General features: G+C 35.1%; 2 protein-coding genes across 2 annotated transcripts; one reads left to right on the top strand and one right to left on the bottom strand.

Moving 5' to 3' along the window:
* Positions 1–2,759: 2,759 nt before the first annotated feature.
* On the bottom strand, positions 2,760–5,078 carry LOC18026757 (probable pectinesterase/pectinesterase inhibitor 16). Its single transcript, XM_006411517.2, has 2 exons — positions 4,090–5,078; positions 2,760–3,633 (listed from the first exon to the last, which is right to left on the bottom strand). Exons 1-2 carry the CDS (start codon positions 4,979–4,981, stop codon positions 2,963–2,965), a joined length of 1,563 nt encoding a protein of 520 aa, XP_006411580.1. The 5' UTR covers positions 4,982–5,078; the 3' UTR covers positions 2,760–2,962.
* Positions 5,079–12,571: 7,493 nt separating this feature from the next.
* On the top strand, positions 12,572–16,107 carry LOC18026756 (protein NPG1). Its single transcript, XM_006411516.2, has 6 exons — positions 12,572–12,827; positions 13,366–13,631; positions 13,715–13,967; positions 14,052–15,262; positions 15,345–15,492; positions 15,574–16,107. Exons 2-6 carry the CDS (start codon positions 13,458–13,460, stop codon positions 15,900–15,902), a joined length of 2,115 nt encoding a protein of 704 aa, XP_006411579.1. The 5' UTR covers positions 12,572–12,827; positions 13,366–13,457; the 3' UTR covers positions 15,903–16,107.
* Positions 16,108–16,126: the final 19 nt, after the last annotated feature.

Here is a 16,126-nt window from a genome sequence, read left to right as displayed (position 1 = left end):
AGAAATATGTTTAGAGTTTAAACGGTAACTAAGTTTCGGTAAAATGATAATTGATAAAACAAAACAAAACAAAACCAAAAATGATATTAGGAGTGTAACCAAATGAGTAATAAGGTGTAGATTACTATTAATAAAACTAGAAGGAAGAGTTGAAGAAGTGGTAGAGTGGACCCACTAATGGGCCAACCACCACATGAAGGCACATGGCTATGGCCTTTACCCACCCCCACTTTCCTTTTTCTCTTATCTTTATCTTTTAATTTTGTTTAATTATATAATTAATACTCCGTAACTACACCATTCGTTTTTATTTTGATTCTCCCCTTCATTTTCTGTAATTAATAATAGTTTAGTCGTTGGGGCTAACTTTTAATATTCAACTAAAAACGTAAAACAAATAGAAAAGAACAAATGCTACTGGCCCAGTAATAATAGACTAAATCGTGACAATTGTTAAACTGAAACAAAAAAGAGGAATTATATCGTATTCACTCACGTTTAAAATCGGAAACGTGTGAAAAAGCCACGTCATCACTGACGCCTTTCTTTCTCTTTTTGTCAGCTGCTTTTATTACGTTTTGTGAAAAAAGAAGACGGCTGATTATGCTTGACGTTACAACTGTCGGCGAATTTATTCCGTAATTTGATGACGTGGCTCCGTTATTACTTTCTCCGGTGGATAACATGACGGCGCTCATATTCTTTCCTTTTTTTTTGCCAAACCTCAAAGACAGATGTATCTGAATCAGACGGGCCAAACCTTACTTGCAAACACACAAAAATTTGCATTATTTTATATTGTAAAAAGTATTATACCCACAAATTTTCGTTAAAACATCTTTATTTGAAACAAGTTGGATAGTGACAATATGATTTTAGGTTTCAATTTCATTTCTTTGATTATTTTTAAGTCTTGTGTACACTCGTTAAAAATATAACGACTGTAACGTATAATCTTAAATTAAATTTCAGATTTACACGTAGAACTGCTGTTAATTTTTGAGAAACTGTTCACAGTTTTTCAAACAGATGCAAAACATATTTAAAATTTTTGCATGGCTAACTAAATTCGATCTCTCTAGTTTTGACTTGTCGGAAGACTTCTCAACAACCAAAACGCCGCTTCTAATAATACACCTTCAATATTAAAATTTTTTGATATATATTTTTAATTGTACATTATCTTACATATAACTTTGTTAGATAGTGATTAATTGGAATATGGTTATTCTGGTATAAACACATTGTTTAAAGGAATCAACAAAGATAGAAGAACAGAAAAAGGATAGAAGGTCAAAATAATTATTTTAAAGACAAAGACCATGTTATGAGGATTTTGCCACTCGCCTATAGGAACATGTTCTGATTATTTTTGTACTTTATAGAATGTATAACGCTAAGAATTTTGTTGGTTACTAACTTACTAAAACTTAAAAGAAAAAAACGAACAGAAACAGTAGGTTGCACGTGGGATAAATTTATTGTCCACATACATATAACACACGTACATGCAAGTATGTAAATTGTATTTAACGGAACCGTGGAAAAAGAAAAGGTGGGGCCAATCTTGCCTATTGTTGGAGAGGCAAGATTTTAATACCCAAAACGATGACCACTTCCTAATTAACTCTTTTATTTTCATTTAAACTTTTAATTATTGTTGATCACTATTCTTCAATTATGGTTAGTTGGTATATGGCTCTCCACAGAAAATAAAATTATATTATATATTTTCTTAAGTTTCAACGAGTGCTTGCATAGTTACATATCCGGAAATGCATGAGGATGTTAAAATGTATACTAGTATCCAATTGAGACTTGAATAAGATAATCTCAATATTAAACTGTAAATATAACTCTTCACACTTTTCATCTTGCATGTTAACAAGACCAAAACATACGAATTTAATTAATTACTCACAGTTAAAAAACAAATTTTAACATGATTTTTATTTTTTATTTTGGCGTATACATGAAATTTCTCCGAAAAAGAAAAAACTCAAAACCATCGCATGTAGCATCTATGAATAGTTTGGAATTTGGACTATTGTAAACATGCATTATTTATTAATAGACCAACCATTTGACTAACATTATTTCAGTCAAAATATACTTAACTAACAAAGAACGAGAGTTCGTTCTGCGTTTCTGCCAATCGTAAGTAAACTGTAAACCAATCTATGTGAATAAATTGGATCCAAGTTATGGCCTCTTGATAAGGGTATAGCCCATCCATTAATAGTATTGAAGCCTGCAAGTAAGCGATGATAAAAGAGTTTTCGAAACCCATACGTATAGCCTCTAACATACTAATCTTGTATTAGTCTTGTATTAGTCATAGGCCTAATTAGTCGAAAACTAACGGAAAACCTTTTTTCTTTTCTTTTCTTCATTTGATAATATGGGATTTTATATTTATCATGCTATGGCCGATTTATGTTAGTATTGCTTTTGTGTATATACAGAGTTTAATTTTTAGAGAAGATTTGATTAGTTGTGTGTTTTGTGACACACAACTTATCCTTTACAACATGTAATATAGTGGATCCACTATACTTAACACGTTTATAGTTCACTAACTATAATAGTGTACAAATTTTCTTAGGAAAAGATGATAAATGTTGTACTTATTTGCAGTTACCACAAATTGTAAAATTCTTGATAGTTACAAATATGAATGTCTAATTATCGCAGTTGCCAACTAAACATAAAAACTGAAACGAATAATGACAATTTTAATCATATATACACATATAGAAAATGTAAAACAGAACAGATTAGTAGTAACATCACGCAACAAGTCCAGATTTTAAAGTAACATATTCTTAAAACAAGAAAGGGATTTATTTAAACACACAGTTGTTGTAATTAATTAACAATTATTAATCACAATTCAGCTAAGAACTTAATTATATAAGAATTTTGATAATTGCCAAACCAGCTGCTTAATTGTGTAATAAGCTCACTTCACAAGTCCCGAGTCGAAACTAACGCCCGTTGACGGCAACCACATCGCGCCGTCAATGAAACCAGCGACAGTAAACCGTTCCGCTTCTTTCACTGTTAAAGACGAATGATACCCACTCCATTTAACCCGACCCGAAACCGATGATCCAGGACCCGAATTCTCAAATTCGCCGTAAAACAGAGTGTTGAGACCGAAACTACCCGACCAAGGAGACCAACCGGACGGGTGAATCGACCCGTCGAGGAAAGATTGCATCACCACCGTCCTCGAATACTCCTTCCACGGCCGGCCAAGAAAAGTCATCGATTGCGCCGTGATCTTGCAGTTTTGAATCGAGATTCCGGTGTTCTGATCCCGGTGTCTCCGTCCTTGCGCCGTCACGAAGTTTCTCTGACCCGGTAATGGTTTCCGGGCGACGATGTTGCAGGATTGGAAAACGACGGCTGAGTTTCCGAAGATGAAATCGACGGTTCCGGTGATGTCTGTCTCTCGGTAAAATTGTCGATTCGAGTGTGTGTAGAGTGAGTCTTGGTATCCTTCGACGGAGCATCGATACACGACGGATTTATCTGCTCCGACCCGAAGTGCCACCGCTTGCTCCGATTTGGGTCCGGCGCTGTTCACGAATGTCATGTCGCGCGCTATAAACCCCTCTCCCATAGCAGCTTCCAATTTTTTTTTAAAAAAGAAAAAAGCTTCAATCCGTTAACCGATCCTAATTTAATCAAACCGTACCAAAGAAATTCATAATTCAACCGGACCAAAGAAGAAAACCAACTAATTCTGTCTTATTTTCTCCGAAGTGTTAAACTAAAACCAAACCGAACCAAATGTTAAATATATTAAAATTTCAATCTTCTTAAATTAAGATAAAGTTTTTGTTGATGGCAAAAAAAATAAAAAAGATAAAGTTTTTGTTAAAACACCAAACCCAAAACTAAACCACACACTGATAAATAGGACCGAACGATATTTGTTTTTTCATTCGATTTTCTATATAACATTTTGTAAACCCAAAAAATTCTTAAAATCGAATCTGAATAGACATTTTTTTTTTTTAGTGTTGGTAGAAATGTTAGTTAAACTTTCAGATAAAACTAAACTGAATACTGAAATCTTACCAACGGTGGCAGTTTGGTAAGTAGTCCAGCCGCCTCTATAACTTCTGCTACCTACAATGACCGTTTTACCCTTCCCATCACCAACTAACATAACGTTCTTCTGCTTAGTCGGAATCTTGATGTTCTCGTGATAGGTCCCAGCTTTCAGGTAAATTATGGTCCTGACCCCACTACTCGCCGCCAGTGAAGCACTCAACAACGCTTCTCCTACGGTTTTATGGGTCCCACTTCCGTCTGCAGCCACCACCGCGTCAAACTTCAGCTTCTCCACCGAAGCTTCTAGAAGCCTCCGATCCGACGAAGTAACAAACGTCGGAATATGCTCACGTTCCGACAAGAGTCTCCCGCCTTTCTGCTTTACGGACAATACGTACAACTCAAGCGAGTTAGTCAGCATGCCAGAGAGGTTTCTTGCAACAAAATCCATCGCAAATTCGTTTTGGTACGACTTGGATTTTTCTTGGAGGCTCTGCTCACAAGTATCTTGGTTCGTGAGTGCTGCGCTTAGCCATGTATGAACATCTTCATGATCATCATTACCTGAAATGTTGATGCGAGACAACATTTCAATTGTGTCGTCGAGCAGCTCAAGGCAGTCGTGGACGGGATCGACCATGTGAGCTTTTGCGGTGCGATGAGAAAGAGTGAGATTGAAAGCGAGAGACCGAGCCAAGAGAGCATGGTTCATACCCTCTTGGACCGATGCAATAAACCCTTGTTTGGTTCTTGATGATGATGAACTTCGATGTCTCGAGAATCTTGAGAAGTGGGAGTTGGAATTGGAGTTTGTCACAGCTGAAGTAGTTTGGATTAGGCGTAATAAGTTTATGATGAGCAAAATCATTAGTGTTTTTGGAATCTTGTGGTTTGACATTGACGATGATGAAGACATTATAGTTATGAAACGTAATGATTTGCGAGCTGTTGTTGCAGCAGTTTAATGATACATGGGCATATATATATATACTTACATTTTTATGTTCGTTATTGTTAATTTCGAAATTTTGTTTTTGGTTTTTTACGACTACGTACACGACTCTTAAGTTTCGAGCATAATTATATACCGCAATGAATAACGAACGAATAGTTGTACTTTATTTCCGAAATATGAAACTAGTATAACTCATCCATATTAACCTTTTATTGTATAATAAGACAACTCCTAATTTAATCTCTTCCATCCTGTGATAATCCATGCCATTTTAAAGATTTGTGATGTTTCAGAACATTAATTGATGTTTTACCAAGCTTAATCATGATTAATCTATTATAAATAATCTGTAATGAATTGATTATCTGCTCTCCAGCCTAAGGTTTTATAATCCATAATTTATTGTCATTTTTCTGAAATGACCTATATATATATATATATATTTTTGTTGGATTTATTTATTTGTTTGTTTGTTAAAAGTAGAAGAAAGGGGAAACCACAAGTAACTCTTATTTTTTATGTTGTTGAAAAAAAGAACAGTATGTATACATCGACGCCATCAAATTTACATTTCACAACAATGATGATTAAATTTACATTAGTAGTTCGACATATGTATGAAGGTAGTTCTCTAAACGCAAACCTTAAGAGTGAAGCAACGAAATATAAGGGCATTATAATTGCCAGACTGGGCGTAATCATAGAGCTACGTATAATGTTTGTATATGTTTTTTTTGCGAATATAATTATTTATTTGTATATAATATGGTTGATCTGTATGCCTGGAAGTGCAAAGTTCAAGTGAAATTCATTTGTTTTATTTTTTGGTTAAAATGCATCCCTTTATTTATTGACCAACAAAAAGTGAAACATTCTAAAGCAAACCGCGTATAAGTTCGTAACTTTTCACAAATAATTCATCATAAAGCATGGATGTTTTGTGTCAATACTTATAATACGGTATTCTTTTTTCCCTACTAGTACGGTATTCATTTATGTCTATGCATACTCTTATAATCATATAACAAAAAAATTCCCGTGATATACTATATATATATATATATATATCTACATAAAAACCCGACATATCTAATTATCTATATATATATCGAAAACAAAAAAGGTATCAGAAAAATTGAGATGCTTCAATTCGCGACAAAAAAATACCTAAAGAACTGAACCAAATCTGCTTAATTAAACGTAATATAATAACTGTTGAATAAGAAATTGTGTTTAATTTTTTTTTTGTCATCTAGAAATTGTGTTTAATTGTTAATGAAAAATAATGAAATTGCGTGATTTTGTGTTGTGCGTGGATAATGATGCTGCCAAACGTAAATAGACAAAAAAAAAAATGGGATCCATTTTATATTCTTATGTAATTATCAAAGAATATTCAACGACCGACGTCACAACTCACCCGCTTGTCAGCGTCGGGTCCAAGGAAAACACTTGTGTTCCATAATTAATTTTAAAGAAACTTACATCTAGTTAGGTTATATAAATAATAATGTATCATTAACAAAAATGTATAAAAATAATGTAATTAAGTAGAAACAATTCATTCATCTGATATATTTTTGAAAGCGTCATTCATATGACGGACAAAGATAAATAATTCATACATCTCATTAATACTTATGTTACAAAAAGGTTTCCCATGCAGTCTTTTTTTCAAATTAATTTTCGATTGTTGTTTTCGGTAGCCAAATAGTCATATTATTCTAAACAATTCAAAGTTATCTACAGCACAATATGTTATTGGAATTGTGAACGTAAATGGGCGAGAGGCCATATTATTGCATATGTTTTTTTTTTTTAACATTTATTATTGCATGTGTTACAACTTACAATGTATAAAACTGTTTAAGCCACGTAACTCGTTCAATTAGGTTGCCTTTTAAAAAATTAGTTATTATTTTGTTTCCTTTTTTGGGATTTTTGTATCAAACCAGACTGTAATCATAGACGACTAACTGACTGAATATTCTTCTAGATCAATACTTAATCGGTTTAATTAGGTCGCCTTTGTAGGATGACACCAGTTTTCTTCGGTAGTAATGTAGCTTCTACTTTTTTTTGTTCGATAGTAATGTAGCTTCTACTTATGTATTAAATAGGTGAAGGTGAACCTATTGCAAATAGGGATCAGGAAACTATTAATAGTTTGAAAGATCGAGTGGTGGGTGTTTGTGGGAGAGAAGAAAATTAATGAGTCATCCATTTTATTTAGTTTAATTGTAACCATTTTTAATGAATCAGTAGTATTTAATCTCATATATGGGGTTGCTATATATGTGCACGATTAAGATAAATTTAATTAAATGTGAGGAATATATGGTAAATAAAAGGAAAAAATATGGGCAATATATGTAGTTGTGTACTCTATATGAATGTTTCGGTCACTCTTTATAGCTTAAAGTTTGGACGTTATACTTCACTCATTTACTGGTCAGTGGTCAGCGATATAAACAATTTTCGTTCACCGTGTTGAAATATTTTCTGCACCGATTATTTTACACTAATCACAATGAACATAACCGTGTTAATATGTTCTACATGAATCACACCGTTTATTGATATTCAGTGAAAAATTAATCAACCTTAAAGCATGGATAAGGATGCCACTAAACTCATATATGCCTCCGTGCTTACGAATGACTTCAGACATCTTATATCTATAATTCTATTCTCTATATTAATAATTGCTAAGTCAAGAGGTCTTGTCAAATAAATGCGTGCATAACTAATTCACGCAATAATATGCAGAGGATATATATAAGTAATTTATTGCTGTGATGTCTACATAAAACACGCACAAAATTACTAATTGGTCTATTGAAGAACAAATAAGTAATGTAGTTCGGATTCTGGTCTTAATATTATGGGTATAAAATATAAATACATATCTAGTCACTTTATTATTTATAATATATATGGAAATAATAGTAATATGAAAAAGGATGGTATTAAAATATTGTAGGATTACAGATGATTTGATGATTGACTATACGTAAGAACTAACTCTGATAATTTTGAATTGGGACAAATCAACTCAGACCTTACAATAAGCTTTAAATGTTTTCCAATGCCAAAGGAGAATGAAAAGGACATGGTATCAGTGATTTGATTACTTAACATGTATATGTGTTTTATGTACGTTTGGTTGATTACTTTTATATGAATAACAAAAATCCAGCTTACAATTTTAATGGTGTCGATTATTATGTAAAAGTGGAAAGGATAATATTCTGATATATTGTTTTTATCAAAAAAAAGGAATACTTAAAGCTTGCAAAATATTCGAATGCTAGAGCTCGCTGGTCCATACACCTTGTGACAATACCTATTTCGTGGCCTGTGGGTGTGGGGGCTCTAAATAGCTACATCTTTTCAATTATTTATCTACTATACTAAATTGAGATTATTGCTGTCAAATAATGCTTCACAGTTTCAAGCTTAGAATTACTAGGGTGAAACTTTGTTTTAACAAATAAATAAAATATAACACAAAAAGTATAACTTGGGTTAAGGGTTTGAGATTGATTGATCTGAATCGTTTACAGAGATGCAAGAAAATGAAGGTCTTAATTAGAAGTGTAAATGCCACCTAACGCTTTTGTTGTATATCATTTAACAGGAAATGCAAAAGTCTTTTAATATTCTTCTCATGTATATATCTATAGAAAAATCCAATAAGAGGCTGCTAATTATTATTGGAAAAAGCTAAAGAGAAGAAAAAACACCCATAATTAGTGTAAAATGTGAATGGTATGTTGTATGTGTCAGGGTTACCGATTATATGTTGTGTATCTGTGTGTAAAGTCATCTTTTATCACTTTTTTTTTTGGGCTCAACAACTACTTTTTTAACCAAGCAGGTTGTTAGGAATTCAACAATAATCTAATTATGAAGTACTGTTTTTTTTTTTCATTGAGCAGGACAAACAAACTCTCAGTAATTAAACTTTCGAAGTTGTGATGGACTTGTGTGTCCGTTAATTTTGACGATTTTTAATTGGCTTATGTTCGAATAGATTATAAATCAGCAGAAAAAAATTACTATTGATGAATTCATATAATAACACGGTTCCAAACTACGATGAATGAATTTTTTTTTTAGCAAAAAACAAAAAAAACATTCGATGAATTGAACAGTTCTGAATGGTCGTGGATGAAAGAGTATCAAGGATTCAAACGTCAGGTATAGAATAGCTGGAATTTAGAAATTTTGGGTCGCTATGAAATGATTGTTAGGTTATTCAGACACAAACCATTACACGTACACTGCGTCTGTTTATATTAAATTAATACTACAAAACAGTAACGTATACTATGATAGTATTTCCCGGTAATTAACTGGAAATCCAAACACAAACCATTAAACGTACACTGCGCCTGTTTATGCGACTCTTTCCTTGGGTTGCTAACTCTCGTACAACTTCCTAATTAACTTGTAGGCGTTGATTCTCGTGCATCGTTTAAGTGACCAAATCCAGAGTCTTAATGTAGCTTTGTCTCCCAAGTATGGCTATTCCCAACATGCTTGTACATCTGCTTGAATCCTTCCATGCATAGCTTTGCGAAGTCATGAAACCACAAGTAATAACCATTATTATTTCGGTACATATTGTCCTCCTTAGTACTTGTCCTTTGGGGCTTACCAAAACAGATTCCAAACATAAAACGATGTAAGAAACAAGAATCAATCATGGTCAGTCGAGAGGTGATGTTGCTGTCCTTGAATCTGCACGAGAAAATCTTGTTCGAGGATTGCGATAGCATATTGAACAAGATTTTCACTTACATATTCAAAATCAGAAACACCACATCCAGATTGACCATGATCTATAAATTAATGTTTTCTACAACATTACATATATGGAATCCGTCTTGGTACACCCCAAAGGACAAGCTTGACGAAATACAACATGTACAAAAAATAAAGTCTACTGTGATTTCCTGATCTCACATTGCATATGCATGGAAAGATTCAAGCCGATGTACAAGCAGGTCTAGTGATAAAGCTTAACTCTGGATTCGTTTCAAGCGTCGTAAGGTTGTTGGATATGAACATATTAGGATGTTCAACGTGACAAAACGAAACCCACTTCGTTGAGTATATGTTTCCTAGTTCTGCTTAATTCTACTTTCAAACCCAATAGTTAAATTGATAATAATTGAATGAATGGTTGTGAACTTTCTAGCTATTAACTAGAAGAGAGTTTTGCTGTTGGACAAGTTAACATATTCTATTAACATGCGTCAATCATTTTCCAAGTTGTATAATGTTTTTGACCTAAGAAATTCTATAATGTTGTTTGCTCAAAGAAAACAGAAAAAGAAATTTCTATAATCACCGAAAAATAAGATTAATAGTGTTGAAAAACCCCATTTTGATATCTATATAAACGCCGTCTTAATAACTTATGATATATGTTCATATAATTTGTATGAACGTTTTCTAACCGGGTCTTTGGACGGGAACTTCGGAACGATTTATAAACGATCTGAACTTGACCGTCAAGTTTAACGGAAGCTTGACCGTCTCCGTTTGCACCGAATGAAATTTTTCGATATGGCGCCAATATTTTTAGGAAATAGTAACCAGATGACGACAAGTGTCCTCGCAATCGAACGGTATCAATATAATGTAATTATTGAGAAATCACAGGGTCAAAATCGTCCAATGTTATGGCCGATGTATTTTCTCTGTGGTTTACTTATACTATTTGCGAAATCAAATTTCAAAATTTCTCTCCATCTTCTTTTCTTTTACCTCTCTCAAATCATATTCTCTCTGTGACCACTCTAGCTAGACGAGAATCAGGAGTCAAACCGTTGAGTAGGTAATTGAATCCGATCTGAGTTTTGCTTTCGATTTTACTTTCGGAGTCTAATTAAACTATGTGCTATCTATTGTAATTATTGTCTCGATTTCGAAATCTCGGACCTGATTTTGATAGATACTAGGGTTTATTTGGTGCTATTTGTTTTGAGTTGTATCTAATGCCCAAAGAAATCTTCAGGAATGGAACATGCAAATCTTTCCAGGAATCCCAAACAACAATGCATTTTATGGCATTGTCGGGTGAAGAGGCATGTAGAAGAGCTTTATTGTCGCGACGAACATGGAATACATGCGGAGAACGAGAGCGCCATGGGACAACCGATCTGCTTGAGAGACGCTTACAGCAATCTGACTTTGTTTTGCTTTTGGCTAGGAGATTTATAGAAACTATTAGCATCAAAGCTGAACAAATTATGCACATATCATTTTCTTTAAATGCTTGAAATAGAAGTCAATGACATATTATTGGAGAACATAGTGGAAACCTGTCATGGAGAACAATCAAGTGTTGCCTACCCCATTATTATTACCATCATAAAGACATATGCATCAATGGTGTTTTCTATTAAGTTTGAGAGGATGTGAAGCTCTAACTATGATATGCGTCGCACCTATCTAGGCCATGTAGAGGATGTGAAGCTCTATGCAAGTGTTTAGACACTTCATAACTTGAAAGCCTTTTGTTTGGCTTTAGGTTGTCATCTATTTTATGAAATGCTTGAGAGATTTTTGTTTGATTCTTTAAATACTTGAAAGAAAACAATGATAATTTGTTATATATATGGCGGGCGATACAACTTTAGCTTGTTGCATGTTGATATAAAGTTTAACCTTCTTATCTAATTCCTCCTAATTGTAAATCGCATTAATCAAAAGTTAGATTCGATCTATTAAATGTTATTAGATATGGATTGGATAGAAATATCGTAGCCGATTATTTACAACGACGAATATGAACAAACACGCGGAATATTATCTTTAAGGGATTTTACTGACTTGTCTATTGATTTGGGAACAAGTCGCTAAGCATATGCGTAGATCAAAATATCGTAGATCTGAATAATAATTATTATAAACTCACACGACAATAGAGAAAAATTTCGAGAAATGTATAAAAAAAGCAGGCTGAGGAGTTCGAACCCACGCTCTTCTGTCTTGTCGTACAATATGGACTTCTAGACTTCCAAGATTGGGCCTTAGGGATAGTTACACTGGGCTTTGGACTGGGTCCCTTCTCTCCACCAATTCTACTCCCTGTTATTTTTTTTTGGTATGAGCTATCTGCTTTTCAATTTTGAGAGGACGAGGGGTTAACGTAACAACAAGCTGCATAATTCGACCTTCGTGGGATGATCTTGATGAGCATTTAGCTCTCAAGTCTCAAATGATTCAATTAACCTTGATCTCTATAATTTCATGCTTCTGCAAAAATGCTCAATATTCCCTTTAATGCAAAAATTCACACCAACCAATAGGTAAATATAAAAAAAAAAAAAAAAAACAGAGAAGACTGAAAACCTCTTATGACGAAATGACAACTATACCCCTGATGAACAACCAGAATTACAGACAGAGAGTTTTAGACAGAACAGGTGTTTCTCTCTCTCTCTCCGTTCACGTTCTGCAACATCGGAACCACGTACGGTTCCTAAGACTCCGTTCGCTTTTAAGTTTTAACACAGACACGCTTATAATAATAACAATTATACGACGAGCATTAAAAGGACGGAGAGAAAAAAAGTTTCCTCTTTTTCATTTCTTCTCCTTCCTTCGTCAGACAGATTCAGGTTTTGACTTTTTCCCATTTCCCGGTGCTGAGATCCGATTTCTCTCAGCGTAATTCGCACCTCCTTCTTCTTCTTCTTCTTCTTCTTCTTCTTCTTCTTCTTCTTCTTCTTTTCTTATTGGCGTCGTTGATTCGATCGGCTTTCCTGGAACATGAAGCGGATGATCGTAGGTACGCTAGAATTTCATTTTTTCCCCGAAATTGGCTTTGTTTTCCGATCCAAACCAGACAATTTGAATGTCTTTTGAGATTCAGTTTCATCATTGTTTGGTCTCTTTGAAAATCTAACTTGAAAAGCAATGTCGTTGACAGATTTGTTTCTTTATGAGGACCCACATTGTAGTTTGATTTCGAACAAGAACTGTAAATTTATTTATCAGAATATATCTTGCTGATTTGAAGAAAATATAACAGGATTATAGTCTCGGATAGGTGATGATTCCTAAGTGAAAAACAAAGAAATAAAAAAGTCAGAAAGATGACAAAGTTGAAGATTTTTTTGTCTTTGAAGGTTCCATTTTGGTGGGTCCTTTCAAGATAATGATTCCAATTCTTGGATTCACAGAAATGGCTGCCTTGTTCTCTTGACAATGTTTGATTGTGGACAAAGGAAATTACGTTGACTAAACTCAATGATAGTGTTACATATTTCGGTGTGACAAGGTTTAATTACAGTGGAATGAGTTATTTATTGTTCCCATTGATGCAGTTGCTAGTTACGGTGGATTGATGTTTGAAGTATTGAAAGGATAGAGAGGACGCAGAAATTTTGATGCGGTTTAGACTATAAAAAGGTGAACAATGCTCGGGAATCAATCTGCAGAGTTTAGCGAGAACGGGGATGATGAGATTAGCAGAACACTATGTGCAAATGGGATTTGCATGAAAACAACTTTAGTCGAAGCAAAGCTTGATGAAGGAAATATCCAAGAAGCTGAATCTTCTTTGAGAGAAGGCTTATCTCTCAATTTCGAGGTTTGTTAGTGATCTTCCCAAAGTTTCATGATTCCAACTTCTTGTCTCTCAATATTTGCTCACTCGTTTTTATGAGTTTACAGGAAGCAAGAGCACTTCTTGGAAGATTGGAATACCAAAGAGGGAATTTAGAAGGCGCACTTCGTGTCTTTGAAGGTATTGACCTTCAAGCAGCGATACAGCGGTTACAGGTCTCCGTACCGCCTGAGAAACCGGTTACTAAGAAAAACCGTCCCCGTGAACCGCCACAATCGGTTTCACAGCATGCTGCTAGCTTAGTGCTTGAAGCTATCTACTTGAAAGCCAAATCCCTTCAAAAGCTTGGAAGAATAACCGGTATAATAATCTCCCTTTAACATACTTAAATGCAGAGGTTCTAAACAATCTGAATCTTTTCCTTGCTGGATTTTTCATTTGCAGAGGCTGCAAGAGAATGCAAAAGTGTTCTTGATTCTGTTGAGAAGATATTCCAGCAAGGGATACCGGATGCTCAAGTGGACACAAGACTTCAAGAAACCGTTAGCCACGCCGTGGAGTTACTTCCGGCTCTATGGAAAGAATCTGGTGACTATCAAGAAGCCATCTCCGCTTATAGACGCGCGCTTTTAAGCCAGTGGAATCTCGATAACGACTCTTGTGCAAGGATTCAGAAAGATTTTGCAGTTTTCCTTCTACATTCTGGAGTCGAAGCGAGTCCTCCGAGTTTAGGTTCTCAGATCGAAGGCTCGTACATACCAAGAAACAACTTAGAAGAAGCCATTCTTCTTCTGATGATTCTCTTAAAGAAATTCAACCTCGGGAAAGCGAAATGGGATCCGTCTGTGATCGAACACCTTACCTTTGGGTTATCTTTATGCAGCCAAACCTCGGTTCTCGCCAAGCAGCTCGAAGAAGTAATGCCTGGTGTGTTTAGCCGTGTTGAGCGTTGGAACAATCTGGCTCTTTCTTATAGTGCAGCTGGTCAAAACAGTGCTTCGGTTAACCTTCTTAGGAAGTCTCTGCATAAACACGAACAACCTGATGATCTCGTGGCGCTTTTGTTAGCTGCTAAGCTTTGCAGCGAAGAGCCTTCTTTAGCTGCAGAAGGTGCGGGTTACGCACAGAGAGCTATCAACAATGCTCAAGGGATGGATGAGCATTTGAAGGGCGTTGGTTTGAGGATGTTAGGACTTTGTTTAGGGAAACAAGCGAAAGTTCCCACATCGGACTTCGAAAGATCTCGGCTTCAATCAGAATCGTTGAAAGCATTAGATGGAGCTATAGCTTTTGAGCACAACAATCCTGATTTGATCTTTGAGTTAGGTGTTCAATACGCTGAGCAACGGAACTTAAAGGCTGCGTCTCGTTACGCCAAAGAGTTCATAGATGCAACTGGAGGGTCGGTGTTAAAAGGATGGAGATTTCTCGCGCTTGTCTTGTCGGCTCAGCAACGGTTCTCAGAAGCTGAGGTTGTGACCGATGCTGCTTTAGATGAAACCGCAAAGTGGGATCAAGGACCTTTGTTAAGACTTAAAGCAAAGCTGAAAATTTCTCAGTCAAATCCAACAGAAGCCGTTGAGACTTACCGTTATCTTCTTGCGTTGGTTCAAGCGCAAAGAAAATCTTTCGGACCTCTCAGAACTCTTTCTCAGGTTTCCAAATCTCCTCTGTTCTTAATCTATTGAGATCATCAAAACCTTTTTTTGTTTTAACTTCTTACAAAATGAATAACAGATGGAGGAAGACAAAGTAAATGAGTTTGAAGTATGGCATGGCTTAGCTTATCTTTACTCAAGCCTCTCGCATTGGAACGACGTAGAAGTATGTCTGAAGAAAGCCGGCGAGCTGAAACAATACTCTGCTTCAATGCTGCATACAGAAGGCAAGAACAAGAACCCATCTTTTTTTAGCTAATCTTTCAAAAGTCTCTTTCTTAATTAGCTCAATTCTTGGTTATGACCAGGTCGAATGTGGGAAGGACGAAAGGAGTTTAAACCAGCGTTAGCGGCATTCTTGGACGGGTTATTACTAGACGGATCATCGGTTCCTTGCAAAGTAGCGGTTGGAGCGTTGTTGTCTGAAAGAGGGAAAGATCATCAGCCAACGCTTCCTGTGGCAAGAAGCTTGCTTTCTGATGCATTGAGGATTGATCCGACAAACAGAAAAGCTTGGTATTACTTGGGAATGGTTCATAAATACGATGGTCGTATAGCTGATGCTACTGATTGCTTCCAAGCTGCTTCTATGCTTGAAGAATCTGATCCTATTGAAAGCTTCTCAACCATTCTTTAAAATCCCAATAAACCATTATTACAAAGATTTATATCCTTTTATATATGTTCATTTTTTTTTGTTCCATCATCTCTTGTAAAATTATAACCTTCTTCATTTCTTTACACTAATATGGTTCTCCTCTGTTTTAGATGCTGAATCGAAAGGTTTCGACTTTTGTGAAAGAATATAAATTTTAACGTCTATATATCTCAAAATGACAAGAAACGGTATGAGATTTTCAC

The sequence above is a fragment of the Eutrema salsugineum genome, unplaced genomic scaffold (assembly GCF_000478725.1).
Source record: "Eutrema salsugineum unplaced genomic scaffold, Eutsalg1_0 scaffold_10, whole genome shotgun sequence".
Lineage (NCBI taxonomy): Eukaryota > Viridiplantae > Streptophyta > Magnoliopsida > Brassicales > Brassicaceae > Eutrema > Eutrema salsugineum.
Note: the sequence above shows the minus strand (reverse complement) of the source record. Positions and strands in the feature narration are given on the sequence as shown.